General features: G+C 36.0%; 1 protein-coding gene across 1 annotated transcript; it reads left to right on the forward strand.

Moving 5' to 3' along the window:
- The first annotated feature begins 844 nt into the window (after nt 1–844).
- Nucleotides 845–12,488, forward strand: GIMD1 (GIMAP family P-loop NTPase domain containing 1). The gene is made up of 3 exons (XM_012436482.2): nt 845–911; nt 2,200–2,594; nt 11,452–12,488. Exons 2-3 carry the CDS (start codon nt 2,202–2,204, stop codon nt 11,710–11,712), a joined length of 654 nt encoding a protein of 217 aa, XP_012291905.2. The 5' UTR covers nt 845–911; nt 2,200–2,201; the 3' UTR covers nt 11,713–12,488.
- The last annotated feature ends 2,720 nt before the right edge of the window (nt 12,489–15,208 follow it).

The raw sequence follows: 15,208 nt of genomic DNA on the forward strand, positions 1-15,208 counted from the left end.
ATCAGATGAAGGACGCCAGTTCATGTTTTCCTTGTCAGAGCCACACAGGAAGAAGACTTTTTAACTCTCTGCCCATGAAGTCATAAGGTATTCCAGATGTCTCCAAGTTTCCTTCACTCAGAAATACAAATTCCATAGACTTTTTGAAAAATTCAAGAGAAGATGAATCAGAATATAACTATGCTACAGTTGCTATATCTTAAAGCACCAAGAAAATATTTTGGATTAGTATGGTAATATACTAAGAAGTAGAAAACATAAAATTTGAGTTTTCAATAAGAAAATAAAACCCAAGTTTTTAAGAAAAACTGTATTTGACTTCAAGTTATAGTTAATTTTACTCCTTTCCTAAATATACTATCATTAATTAATATGAAAGCTACATGTGCTGATATAATCATCCCAGTGATTTCATAAATTAGGATAAAATAATACACTTTAATTATATGAAAGTAGCAAAAAGAGTTGTCTTAAAAATTTAAACAGTATTATGGTCTAAATACTGATGTGAAGTCATGATCTAATTGTAGATCATGAAAAAATTGTAATCATTGCTATAGAATGTCTGATTTCTGTTTAATACCCATCTTGAATTTCTTTATGCTATAAATAAGTTGTTACCTATAAAAAATGCACTAAATAAAAAAATTTAATCCTCAAAATAGAATGTTTCAGTACCTATTAAAATTACAAGTATGTCAGGTGACATAAAAAAGTCAGTGCTGATTAGGGGAAGACAACTCATCACTTATAAAGAGGATGTCTGGTAATAGATTAACTAAATAAAATACATACGGTGTCAGTCCCAGAGTGGTACAATAACACTATCAGGAGGTGAAAGTTCATATGAAAGAACAACCGTGCCAGGGCGAGAGACGTCTGTGGAGAAAGCATTTTCAAGACTGGAAAAGGTAAGTGAAATACAGCAAATGGATTGGGATTGCATAATTAATTTTCTAAAAGTATTACACCCCTGATTTAGGCATAAAAAGAAACTGAATCTCAGTGCAGTTGACACCACTGAATGAGCTGGGAGAACTGGTGTGAACTGGAGGGACCCCACAACTGAGTGTCTTTTTGTGGAAATATGAAGCTCCCTCAAGGTCTTCACATTAGGGTGTGGGTATAATGGAGTGAGGAGCATTAAAGGACAAGAAGGACCTGTGGTACTTAAAACTGTGTACGAGACATAAGCAAAAATAATAAATATGAAATATTAAAATGTCTTTATTTCTGAATCAGCAGCTTGGGCAGTTTTAGCAATTGGCCAGTAACTCTGCTTATAAATGTAGTGAAAATAATTGATGACTTTAAAATGCCATAGGGGGCTTATGCTGTGCACAAAAGATCGGCCACTGTACAAGTATTGTACATGGAATAGACTCTCCCAAGATTCCCCTCCCTTCTAACTGAGCTGCCCAATATGTTAGGCTTTACTTTCTTTATGAAAGAGCCAACACGTTACACTAATGGCCATAGAGATGGTTTATTAATTATTTTATAACAGAAATTGCAAGTGGTTTTTATTTTCACCAGTTGTTCCCAAATTGTTAAAAAAAAAAAAAAAAGGGTAAATAGAAACAGAAGTCTTATTTAACATTATTCATATTTCATAGGAAAGAAGCATTCAGGAAATAGAAAGATGATTTTTTCTGCAGATGACACTTGTGTATTCAGGCGGTGGGTCGAGAAGTGGGAAGATGGGGGATGTTGTTAAAAATGCAAGAAGGGCTGTTTCTTCCACTGTCTTATTCTTACTTTTCCAATATGAATAACTTTTAAATACTACTGCTAGCTTTGTCCCTGAGCTCAGGAACTTCAACAGCTTTTCCTAAACCAACTCACCCACCACATTGATGAGTTAACATATTCCTCCTAAACATGGTTTATATGATCTTCATGTAATTTGGGATTTTTTCCCTCATTTTCTGCAATTACTGTTTCTTAAACCCTTTCTTATCTGTATTTAACTTCTCTCTCCTTTCTCACTGTAAACTGGTGATATTATGTCCACATTCCCTTCTGTCACTGTGGCATCTCCATTTTAGTGGAGCACTCCTCCTCCATGCTTTAGTCACTACAAATGAAAGGGAAACAAATCTAAAATCGTACTTGGAGTGCTCCAGGCCAGGTAAGAAACCTTACGTTGGGAGAATGTAGAAGCCTGATTTTGTATTCTATGCCTTTGTTTTCCCACAGCCATGACAGACCCCAACAAGATGATCATCAACTTGGCCCTCTTTGGCATGACTCAGAGTGGAAAAAGTTCTGCTGGAAACGTTCTGCTGGGAAGCACAGACTTTCACAGCATCTTTGCTCCATGTTCTGTGACCACATGTTGTAGCCTGGGCCGCAGTTGTCACCTCCACGGCTTCATGCGTCGAGCGGGGCGAGAGGTAGTCCTGCAAGTCCAGGTGTTGGACACTCCGGGTTATCCACACAGCAGGCTGAGCAATGAGCATGTCAAACGGGAAGTCAAAGAGGCTCTGGCACATCACTTCGGGCAAAAGGGTCTCAACCTCGCACTCCTGGTTCAGAGAGCAGACGTGCCTTTCTGTGGGAAGGAAGTAACTTACCCAGTCCAGATGATCCAGGTAATACAAAGATGCAATTACACTAATGCCATTATTACCTCTTGGAGGACATTATCCTAATAGGAAAGAACTATGAACTGGTAAAAATAATAATTAAAACAACCAAGTGTTGGTCACCTAAGAATAGTCAGTAAAAATTATTTGGTTTTCCCAAGTCCTTTTTATGACTTCCTTTAGAGGAACCCAATCAAGTCATTTTACAAATGGTTTGTAGAAAAACAAAATGAGATATAAAAACTTCAGAGGCTAACCAAGCCTCAAACCCCTAGAACCAAAAACGCAAATAAGTTTGTAAAATGTGGTCCCTAAACTGTCTGCATCAGAATCAACTGGGCTGTTTCCTAAAGAAGATTGATCCAAAACCTTCTGAAACAGAATCTCAAGAGTGGAGTCTGCATATCTGTATTTTAATAACTTTTCATGTATTTCTCAAAAACAGTCAGGTCTTAGAACCACTGAACTTCAATGCTGACTTGCATCCATTTAGCATTAAAGGGACAACTTCTTAGAGTTCACCAAGAAATGGGTGCTCATTCACAGACCTGGTCATCGAATACTCTATTGAGCCACTGCACAGTGCCTAATGACTGGTAAACAAGACATGAGCCCTTCCTTTAAAAAGTTTACAGTCTAGAAGGGGAAAATTAGATAAACCAGAATAAGACAATGCATTAAGTGCCAAGATAGTCTAATGTATGAGGGGGGCTTCATCAGACTGAAGTCATGGTGAGGATTCAAGGGAGAGTTACGCATTGTTTATAGGAAAACAACTCAGAACTTCTGATTCTTGCCTTGCCTTATCAGCTATAGCATAAGTGACTGCTCCATTCTAGCCATAAGAAGACCACAGGGAGCTCAGGTTGAGCATAAATAACACATGCCACCTTTCCCTAGTGGTCTATTCCTATTTGTTTGTTTGTTCATTCATTATAGGTCACTAAGTTAGAGGCTTACTCAGCCAGTCTCCAGGAGAGGAGCTGGATACGAGGCCTGGACATGACCACGGCTAGGAGATGGTGGGAGAGTGTGTGTGTGTGTGTGTGTGTGTGTGTGTGATGTGTTTGAGCAAGCCCTGTGTGGACTAGTACTAACAATTCCTGGAAACTATTCATTGAGCTGCTCTGTTCTATTCAATCTCTTGATTCTTTAGTCTGAGTCAACCTAAATTTAACTGCTGGACTTCACTAGTATTACTCAGGAGCCTCAATGAGTCACTGAGTTCAGAGACGCCAGGTCTACTAGAAGCTCCACAGTTAAATTTATGCAGAATGGTGAACAGATCTTTTCTGTTCCAGAAGAACTTGAATAAATGCTACTCTTCTTTTGTTCCAGGTCCAAGCCTCCAGTCTCAACTCATATTGACATAGACCCTGTTACAGCCCAGAAAGATAGTTACTTTGTTTTCATGAAGGTTTTTTTTTCCTTTAACTGGAAAAGATACTTCTAAATGACAGATACACACATTGTTTTTCAGTAACTGTGCATGTTTCTAAAAATGAAAAAAAAAAGCCATATGTATAATCACAAGAAACTAGCGGAAAAATCAGGGTGACAAGAGGATAAAAAACATCCTCATCATGCAACTCCTGAAAATCCAAGGGCGTGCTATACAAAAGTAATGAAGAATAGAAGATGATTGCAATTAAGAAACAATATGGGATCTAAGGAAGCCCACAAACCTCCTCCAAATTATGAAAGCCTGTATTTCAAACAGTGTTGCTGGTAGAAATCAAGTGCTGAGAAGCTGGCATCCATGACATCAGTATAATCTTTGTATAGTTTTAAAAAAATTCATTTAAAGCTATTATTAAGTAAACATTTAGCTGAGGCTATAGATGGATGTAATTCAGTAAATTCAGTAAACGCATAAACAACCATTTCTCAAAAGCTACCCTGACTCTCTCCATATGTCTCAATATTTTTTCCTATTATGAACCTATGCTGAGCCCAAAAGGTTATTTTAAATGACATACATTTTGAAAACAGATTTCACTACTTTTAGTATATAGGACAATAATGTCATCCGTGAGGCTTTCTTTATACATGTGAGCAATTCATACATGTCTTTGGTCTTTTAAAACAGTATTTGGCATATAGTTTTCTCTTACAGCTGCCTTCCAAATCAGTGTGCAATTTAGGAATTGGAGGCAGAGAGGAGATGAACTAGGACAAAGTCAGATCCTGAATATTTCTTTCCGGAATAAATAACTTCTGTCTCCCAAGAAAATCAGCAGCCAAGGTTTAATAATCTTGAGTGGCCTATGACCCCTGGGAGCACTGCAGAGCTATTCTGAGGTTCTGCTACAGTCTTTGGTTGATGGTCACTTAAGCACAGGCTGACTATTTACGATCTTCCTGAAGCTGCCTCAGATACTGGTGGCAGCCATCTGTATGTGCTCACAGATTGGGAGCAGCTGCAGAGTGTCTGAATATTCAATAGGACTAGCAGCTGTTAGGAAGGAGCAAGAAGCTGTTATGTCCTCAGGTCTCAGGCACACTCTGGATTTCTTTTTCTTCCTGGCTGATGCAACATGGAGAATAGAGTGTCTGCCTTCTTTCTTTTACCCCTTTTCAGGGGCACTGACTAGTGCTGTGGAAAGAGTCTACCACGCCAGTGTCAGAGAAGTAGCTTCTTCTTTCCTGTGCTTCCCTGTTGTCTCTTTAAATATCTTTCCCAATTTGTACTCTAATATTTTGCAGAGGGGTTATATGCTGCTGGCTGTGACTATGGAAACATTTTGATCCCTTTTTCTTTATTTTTGTTAGGCTTTTATTAATTTACAGTAAAATAATGGAAATACCAGTGAGTCATGTCCTCAAAATCGAGAAATAAAAGGAATAATTTATTTGAATGTTATCTGGAATCTCATTTGAATGTTTACAAACCCACAGATAATGAATCCGGGAGATATAATATAGTCGCCTCAAGGAGACAGCTAGCATGCAGCCAAGGAGACAGCTAGCATGCAGCCAAGCTGCGCTAGGAATTAGGCCTAGGTATTGCCTAAGGTCCATTTCCCCGACTATTTTGTATTATGTACTAATACTGTGTACAAGCAAGTTTCAAGTATGTACTTTTATTTCATAACCAACAACTGAACTGTTGATGTTGCGACAAATATGTTTACAAAAAGCTCAGAAAAGCCAATTCAGAGCCTGAAAATACTAAATTAAGATTATAGGCTTAGTTGTCAGAACTTAGTTAAAAAACAAGCCTAATTACTTAATAGGTGTATGAATATAAATGTTACTAAAACTTTGTTGGTATCAATTCCTTCCTTGTAATATGGGGATAATTTGACATGTGTTAAAGAGTTCTGAGCATTATATTTAATAAATGCAACATGCTCAGCATTGTCCCTGCTTACAGGAGGTCACAGAAAATAGGGAAGTATTACTAGTATTGTTGTTGTTTTTATTATTATGATCACTACCAAGATTGTGAATGAGTACTCATTCAAATGAACTATTAGATATGGGCAAGATATCATAGATCTCAGGCATGTAACTTCTTTAAACTTCATTGGTAAATTGAGAAAGACAGTAGTGTCTACTTCATTGGGTTACTTGTGGGATCAGTGCCCTATTAACAGTAAAGGATATAGCTTAGGCACAGGCACGTGGCAAGTGCACAGCATATAGCTCTGGCCATTATTATTTTATTGTTAGTATTTGTCTTATCCTAAAATTAGTAAATAGTGTTTTTTAGGTTTATCCTGGTAGACTTCCAAAGAAAATAAGAGTAAAATCAACTTTACATGGCCCTGCTTTATAACTATAAGAAGTAACTTTTTTATTAATTTAGAAAAAAAGCTGGGAAAAGCTTCACTGGCTTAGAATAGTTAAGCTGAGAAGCCCCAATTTAGTGGGAAAGACAAGGGACCTTTGTTCCAGGTCCAAGCCTCCAATAATCAGCCATGTGACGTTGGCCAAGTCGTTTAACACCATAAGGCCTGAATACCCTCATCTGTAAAAAGATGCAGTTTATACAGATGATCTCTGAGGTTGAATATTTGCTGGATCTGACCAAACGAGAAATTATCATTCAGCTTTGGCTCTCTGAAAAGGAAAATGTAATGTTTTTAAGTGGGGCGAGAGTAAGGGAATAGCATAGAGTATAAAAAATGAAAATGGTCCTCATTGTCCTCCTGTTCCATGATAATTTTTTTCTCAGTAGTTTGCTCTCTCTTTTTTTTTTTTAGTTTCCCCCTAAAACGTCCAGATGCTATGATTTCATCAACCACAAACAAATGGGGCAGGGCTGGTGAGGTCCTGGGAAAATGAACATAATTCCTGGATAACAAAGTTTATATTCTAACTATTTGTCCCAAAAGGAATAAATGGACTCATACCCATTAGCACTCAGAAACCAAACAATTCATGACTGATTGTAAAATTTTCATCTAGCTTAGTACTACATTTAAATTATTAACACCAGATAACTTACATTAACTTATCTTGCTTTTGGATTTTTATGTAAGGTATCAATCAGCTGTAAGCATGCTTCCTCTGGGTCCATAGAGAACATGTTTGGCCACTAACATGATGACCACTCACCAAGCAACACTACTTTCAAATATTCAACTATTTTCTGGCCAAAACTGATCTAAAGATTTTAAGCTAAATCAACCACTCTCTTCTGGTTTTGGCAGTTATTCAAAAGTGCAATTTCTCTCACAGTTTAAGATATGAGGATCCTTTCATAAGTAATTATAAACATGTAAAAACTTCCCAGTGGCTGAACACATGGACCTTTAAGTGGCATGGAGTTTATAAATCTATTATCCTTAGGTGCTTTAACTCGTTTTCTCTGAATGAGATTGCGGTTTAAAGCATGGCAAACGTCTGGTGGAAACAAAAAGGGAACATGTTAATGTTACAATACAGAAAACCAGGAACAAAAGGAATACTATGAAAGTTAAACTATTTACTTCATTATGTACTAACCTGGAAAGAAAATACTTCTGTGTTATGATATATAACTCAAGAAAGGACTATTTGTGCCAAATAGTTTATTTAGCATGTACTTTTATTGTAGTAATACTATATTTCAAAAAATATTTAAGGAAGCCAATACTTTATCCATTAAGCCACTGGGGCTTGAAAATATTTAGTAATAAGAATGATCCACACATCAGCCGATGCATATCTAAGGGTAGGTTTAGGATGACCCTCGAGAAATTAAGAGCAGTAGCTATTTAATAATTTGCATAAAAACATTTTGATATTTGGCAATCAGTATGACCATATCCATAGCATACTTGGTGAATATCAGGTCTGGCTCTAAATTTGATAAACCTACATAGATAAGAGTGTTCAAAGATCAGTACAGCATTGAGATTGCTGTACAATCTCAATCATGCTGATTACATTAATTACCTTGTTAATTCCTATGTATTTTTTAAGAATCTGGTCACTGCATCATTACATGTAAGGCACTTTATCTGATCTTTCCCTTTTACCCCTACTTCCTACCACCACCCAAAAATGGGCAAAATGCTCACCTCCATAGTACAAACATAATTTCTATCACACTTGCAATTGAAACAAATTCAAAATTATTTCTTTCCTGTCTGTCTCCCTTCCTAAGTTAATTTAGTACACAAAAATCTCCACTAAATGTAAATAGAAAATATGTCTGTCTTATTCCACACCTGCCCCTACCATGTAGAACATGCCTAGAACAAAGTAGACCCTCAGTAAATATTTGCAGAAGGAATAAATCATCCGAAGTGCTTTATAAAATTAGAATTACAGGCAGGCTTCAGCCCTAATAGTTCTGCTGCATTTTTTGAAAGCCCCCCAAGTGATACTGATGCAAATGCTCCGGGGATCACTGTATTCCAGAGCCCAGATCACATATACTTAGGACTTTGTTAATTTGTTAGCCATTTGCATTAGTTTGCTGGGGCTGCTGTAACAAAGTACCACGATCTGAGTGGCATATACAGCAGGTATTTACTGTCTTTCAGTTCTGGAGGCTAGAAGGCTAAAATCGAGGTGTCGTCAGGATTGGATCCTTCTGAGGACTGTGAGGGAAGGATCTGTTCCAGGCTTCTTTCCTTGGCTTGTAGATGGCTATCTTCATGTACGCATGGTACTATCCTGGGACTTGGTCTTTGTCTAAATTTCCCTTTTTTATAAGGTCATCAATCATACTAGATGGTAACTCACCCTAACTACCTTAGCTTAACAAATTGTATCTGCAACGACCTTATTTCCAAATACGGTCACATCTGGAAGAACTGGGGATCAGAATTTCAACACATGAATTTGGAGGAGGATGCAATTCAATTCATAACATCATTGTTCATTTACTTTGCAATTCTGTGACTCTCCCCGAGCAGAGACCTGTTACAATATACTGAATATATGTCAAACTCTACAGAGGTCTGCTAATTTTGCTACGTTACCATTAGCCAAAAGGGGATGTTGACATTATATGGATACTTAGATTTACACAAGAGTTATATTCTTTAAAAGTTTGGCCGGGCGCGGTGGCTCAAGCCTGTAATCCCAGCACTTTGGGAGGCCGAGGCGGGTGGATCACGAGGTCAAGAGATCGAGACCATCCTGGTCAACATTGTGAAACCCCGTCTCTACTAATACAAAAAAAAAAAAATTAGCTGGGCATGGTGGCGCGTGCCTGTAATCCCAGCTACTCAGGAAGCTGAGGCAGGAGAATTGCCTGAACCCAGGAGGCGGAGGTTGCGGTGAGCCGAGATCGCGCCATTGCACTCCAGCCTGGGTAACGAGAGCGAAACTCCGTCTCAAAAAAAAAAAAAAAAAAAAAAAAAAAAGTTTGGCTGAAGTATTGCTAAGAGATTTATGTTTTAAGGCACATACAAATATGCCAATTAAAGTACTTCTTTAAAAAATTATTTTTTAAAGCTTAGAATCTTTCTATTATAATAATTATTCCCTAATATACTGATCTTGAAACTTTAATTCAGATTTTCTAGAAGCAGGGTATTTTTAGGAGAAGTAGAAATATGCAGTTATTCTATGGTGTGTGTAGACAAATTTTGAACAGATATGAAGAAAAATTTTCGATCTATTCCTTGAAAGAGTCCCTCTGAATAGAAAACAGAAAGTGAAGACTACAGGCAAATTCATGATAATAAACTGCAAAAAGAAAAAAAGGAGGGAAGCTTTACAAGAAAGCACAATATTGTATTACAAAGATTAGTTATACTTCAAAACCAAACCCTCAAAAGAAATGAATAGAACCCGAAGCCTTCTATTTGAGATGATGAGGGCCTAAATTCCAAATTAATTTAACAGATGTTTACTGAGAGTTTACAATGTGCAAAAAGCTTTCATTGATATAGAAAGACATGAACCTTGCCTTCAAAGAGTTCACTATCAAGTTGTGAAAATGGATGTATAAAGAAATGACTCTGATAAAAGCCAGACTGCATCAGTTGTAATCGGTAACCATGATTGTGATGTTTCTAATTTTAAACGGTTTGCCCCATCATGTTAGATTTACATATCCAGATTCCTTCCTTCCTTCCTCCAGTTTTCTCGCCTTCTTGCCTGCCTTCCTTCCTTTCTCTTTTGTACCTTTTCTGTTTTCTTTCTTATGTCCTTCTTCCTTTTTCTTTTCAATTTTTCAATATTATAAATGCTAATCCTGTATTTGTTATGTACATTGAAAATGATTTCCCAGACTTCCAATATTTTCAAGAATTTTTTAAAACCAGAGTTTGTACTTATACATATAACTCAGTCTTTATATGTCAGTTTGCCAGAATCATAATGGAGATTATAATAGTTTCCCACACAAAGAATCACATTATGCTTCAAAAGAGGTAAAGCATGTAAAGTACTTAGCATAATATCTAACACTAAATGTTAGTTTTTCTCCCTTTTTTCTTTCTTCTGATTATTAGAAGTCCTGGATGTTTCCTATTACATTTATTCCTAGGCATTTTGTATTTTTCCTGCTATAAACTGGTAGTAGTTTTGGAAATACTTTGGTAATAGGAGTGTTTGGAATGGAGGGAATGTTGTCTTGTTGTCATATTGTTCTGATTTCATATAGCTTTGGAAATATCCAAAAACGTTCAAGGGTTATTTCTAGATGCCTTTTATATTACATGAACAATTTGTCACATGCCATTACTTCTGCTTTATATCAGCTTATTTTCACTAATCAAACAATAATTTATTACACAACCAACTTCCACATATTACTAAACAGAGGAAGGCCAGTCTTCAGTGTTTTTCAGACACGTTAGAGGAAGTCATCAGATAAATTGTGTTCCATTCGAAGCATGTGAAGTCAGGAAGATGAGAATCACAGTAATAATATTTCATCGTTCAGCCAAATCACCAAATGCATTTGTATCTTAGCTTTTCCATTACATGTCGCCTGATTACAATCAATAGATTGTAAACTGATTATGTAATTTCATATCTTTATAGATGCTTTTAGTGATAATGATAACATATTCTACAAAAAAATAAAAGATAAAAGAATTCCCTTGACCAAGGTCCTCTGACTTAAATTCAGTGGCTTTAATGGAGTCAGGTAGTCAGACAAATATAATGATTACTGAATGTTGTAAATCTATGCAGCATTGATAATATGCAGTTTTGAGGTTGTGTATATGTCATTTGTTATAGTAAAATAAAACAGAGAATTAAAGCCTTTTTCAGAAAGTTAAGCCCTTTCCCTTCATTTACTAACAATATTTAGCCCTGTTTTCATTTCCTACTTTGTATATTAGCTTTCAGAAACATAATAATATGGATCTGCTGGCTATCTATATTGGGCTATAATAAATCCTTTGCTCATTTTTGAAAAACATAGTTCAAGTTCAATAGTTATTTAACTTCTTCTCTCTTTCAGGAACTTCTTGGACATGCTTGGATGAATTACACAGCCATTCTTTTTACCCATGCAGAGAAAATAGAAGAGGCTGGGCTTAATGAAGATAAATATTTACATGAGGCCTCTGATACCCTTATAACACTGCTAAATTCTATTCAGCACAAATATATTTTCCATTATAAAAAAGGAAAATCACTCAATGAACAAAGAATGAAAATCTTAGAAAGAATCATGGAATTTATAAAACAGAATGGTTATCAAGTTCTTACCTTTAAATAAAATTTAGATGAAAGGAAAGGAGCATTGGGTATTGGAGTCAGAAACCTAGTTTCAAAAGCTGCCTTTGTTGACATGAATATGGACCATAAGTATTCCGATATGCTGCTGGTGAGAGTGTACATTGGTATAATCACTTTGGGAAACTAGAAGTTAAAAAGAACATCAATGATTCAAGATATCTAATGCGAATCCCATAACAGAGCAATTATACTCCTAAGTATATATCCAACATAAATGTGTACATTTATGTACTAGAAGACATGTATGTACAATAATGTTCATGGAACTACTATTCAAAAACTAAACGTACAGACTATTCAAATGTCTGTTAATAGTAGAATGGGTAAGTAAATTGTAGTAGTTACCACAGTAGGATATTAGAATAAGTAATTAGAATAAGCAAGCTCAACAATACCAATTAATTTCCCAAGCATAATGTTGAAAAATAAGCCAGACATAAAAGAGTATATACTCTATGATTCCATGTGTAGAAAGCTCACAAACAGTAAAACAAATGCATTCTAAACTACTCTGATGGTAGGAGTGCTGGAAATCAGGAGAGTGGTTAACTTTGGGGAGGGGATTGTGAGTGAAAGGTTACACTTGGTGTGGCTTCTGAGATTCTGGTCGTGTTCTGTTCTCTTGATTTGGAGCCCAGTTTCACAGGATGTGTTCACTTTGTGAAAATGCAACAACAAACACTTGTGATTTAGAAACTACTTAAATATGCTGTATTTAAATAAAAGTTAAAAATAATTAGTTGTTATCCATTAAAAGGGAACTAGCTCCACTGCTTACTTAATGCAAAAAAAGAAAAATTGTTTAAACTTGTCAGAGTCTGTTTCCTTCTTTGGAATACCTACTCATAGTTATTGCGATGATTAAACTTCCTGGCACATGGTAGTTGCTTAAAACATGTTAATTTTCTTTTCCACTTCCTTGTACCCTGTGGTTTCTATTTCAGTTTGGAAACATTTGGTAACAACTGAGAGCAAACCCTTTAGTAAAAATGAGTATAACAATTGTGATAATTGACTATGAATAAAGCCTTGACTAAAGACCTTCTACCTTTGAAGGTTGGCCACTTTGGTTTAGTGGAGAGCTTCAGGATGGCCTCAATGGTAGCAGTGAAAATTGAAGGAAAATAATTCTAATCAGTCATAAGAGCAAAGTCCACCAGCAAGTCAAAAATCAGATCACTTTCATAAATATTTGTATATGAACTTCATAATTTATAAAATTCTTTCACAAAGACAGTTTCCAATTTGTAAACAGCTTGTTCTTATAAGCTAATTTATAAGGTTTTTTTTTTTTGGTGTACAATATACTGGATTTGGATTTTCCATTAGAAACAGGATTATTCTCCCAAATTAGTCTTCGAAAGCTTACTTTAATGCACAATATTATGTGAACTCCTGTACACATTTTTGAATTTGTGCTAGATTATAAAATGTTTTTATAGGAAAGCATAATACAGATCCCAACTTAAAACAACATCTTACTTTATTTCTTTGCATGACCTCTTTCTCCTATGTTGTGGGCTCTGGACTGAGAAGTGGGAGACTCAACAATGGGGCAGAGTTTGGAAGTGAAGTGAGAACTGACACTACTCCATGGGTTGGTGGGGCTTGGGACAGAGAAAGAGACTTGATGTTCAGAAGTTGAAACCACAGTGACTGGTGGAGAAAAGGAGAATGGAAAAAGAGGATTCAGGTGTTAAGTTCTTCATATTCTTCATTTATGTGTTGTCAGTTAACTTTTCTAGAACACAAATACTAGTTCGTTTCAGAATATATACATTGTGCAAAACATCAAGGATTTAAGCTCTGTGAGGCTGGCCTGATGTTGATGATTATAATAGTCAAAGGGGATTTCTGTGATGTTCTTTCCTGAATTATTTAACAGTTATTATTATATTTGCATATACAATAACTTCCCCCTTATCTGTGATTTCACTTTCTGTGGTTTCAGGTACCTGTGGTCAATTGCAATCTGAAAATAATGCATACAATAAGGTATCTTGAGAGAGATACCACATTCACATAACTTTTATTACAGTAGATTGTTATAATTGTTCTAATTTATTGTTATTGTTGTCAATCTCCTACTGTGTCTAATTTACAAATTAAACTTTATCATGGGAATGTACATATAGGAAAACAGTGTGTGTAAGGGCTCAGTACTTTCCTTGGCTTCTGGCAACCATTAGGGCCTTGGAGCATATCCCCTCTGAATAAGGGGTTCCTACTGTGAATGCATGTGTGTATACACACTCACATCCATTCTCACATAAATGCTTAAATGTGGTAATATTACACACTTTAGTCTTATGTAATTTTTTTTTTTTTTTTGCTTTGCCTTTACATCTCTCCTCTTCTTTGTGCAAATCTGCTCATTACAGATAACTGCCAACCAAAAGCCTGGTGTCCACTGTTTCTATTTTTCTTCATGTCCAGATAGTCATCCCCACACAGCATGTATAAACACATAAAAATATATAGGTCTTTACAACTTTAAAAAAGGTTTCGTATTATACTCTTCATAATATATTTTTATTTCACTTTAACACTGTTGTAGGACTTTCTCCTTATTTCAGCTAAAAACTGGGTTCTTGTCAAACGACCAAGAAAGATCAGGCTCACGCACATATAGAATGGTGGGAAAAACAGAATGTATTGAGTGAAAAAGAAAAAAAAAAACTCAGTAAAGTGAGAGGGGTTCCTGTTAACAGGCCCCCCTCTCACCAATTGAATTCCAGGTTACCACCCTGGAACAGGAGAAGCCAGGCTCCTCCCCGCTGCAAACAACAGGAAATTCCCGAGGCTCCACCTCCTTCTCCAGTGCCCGGGCCAGAGATTCTCCCCAAGCCCTTTTTACTTGGCTATCTCAACCCTACCTCATTTAAATTTTTCCAAATCTGAAATATAGCCCAAATTCATACTTTTTGAAGGCTGCAAAACATTTCACAGTGTTTATGTAACAATTATGCAACTGCTCCTCTACTGATGAGCATTCCAGTTTCCTGTCACCCAAAGCAATGCTCCAGCAACTATTCTTGTACATTTATTTTTAATTAATAGCGACTATTTTTCTGTAAATTATATTCCCAAAAGTGAGATTTCTGGGTCAAACCATATATACATTTAATACATCTTAACAAATTCTTTGCAAAAATGTTGTGATAAACTTGATTTCCAACAACGTGAGTACTCTTTCCTTTTTCCCTCCATCTGTAGGTCTTATCATCTTGAACACCTATTGTTAACACCAGTTGAATAAATGTAAAACCACAGCCCACTGTTAATCTTAATTTGTGTTTCCCAAATGGAATGTTTTTATGCAATTGGAACATTTTTATGTAAGCATTTTGATAATTTAGATTTAGTGATTTATGAATTGACTCTTCACATTCTTTGTTCTTTTGTCATTTTTTTTCATTAGATTACTTTTTGCTTGGCAAATTGAAGAGTTCTATGTGTGTTATAGATATTAAACC

This window comes from Aotus nancymaae, unplaced genomic scaffold, assembly GCF_030222135.1.
Source record: "Aotus nancymaae isolate 86718 unplaced genomic scaffold, 86718_ANA_hifiasm-v0.15.2.pri h1tg000033l, whole genome shotgun sequence".
Lineage (NCBI taxonomy): Eukaryota > Metazoa > Chordata > Mammalia > Primates > Aotidae > Aotus > Aotus nancymaae.

Coding starts and splice junctions, on each gene's coding strand:
- GIMD1 (XM_012436482.2), top strand. CDS start 2,202: ATGACAGACCCCAACAAGATGATCATCAACTTGGCCCTCTTTGGCATG. Junction 2,595..11,451: donor ACCCAGTCCAGATGATCCAG/GTAATACAAAGA, acceptor TCTCTCTTTCAG/GAACTTCTTGGACATGCTTG.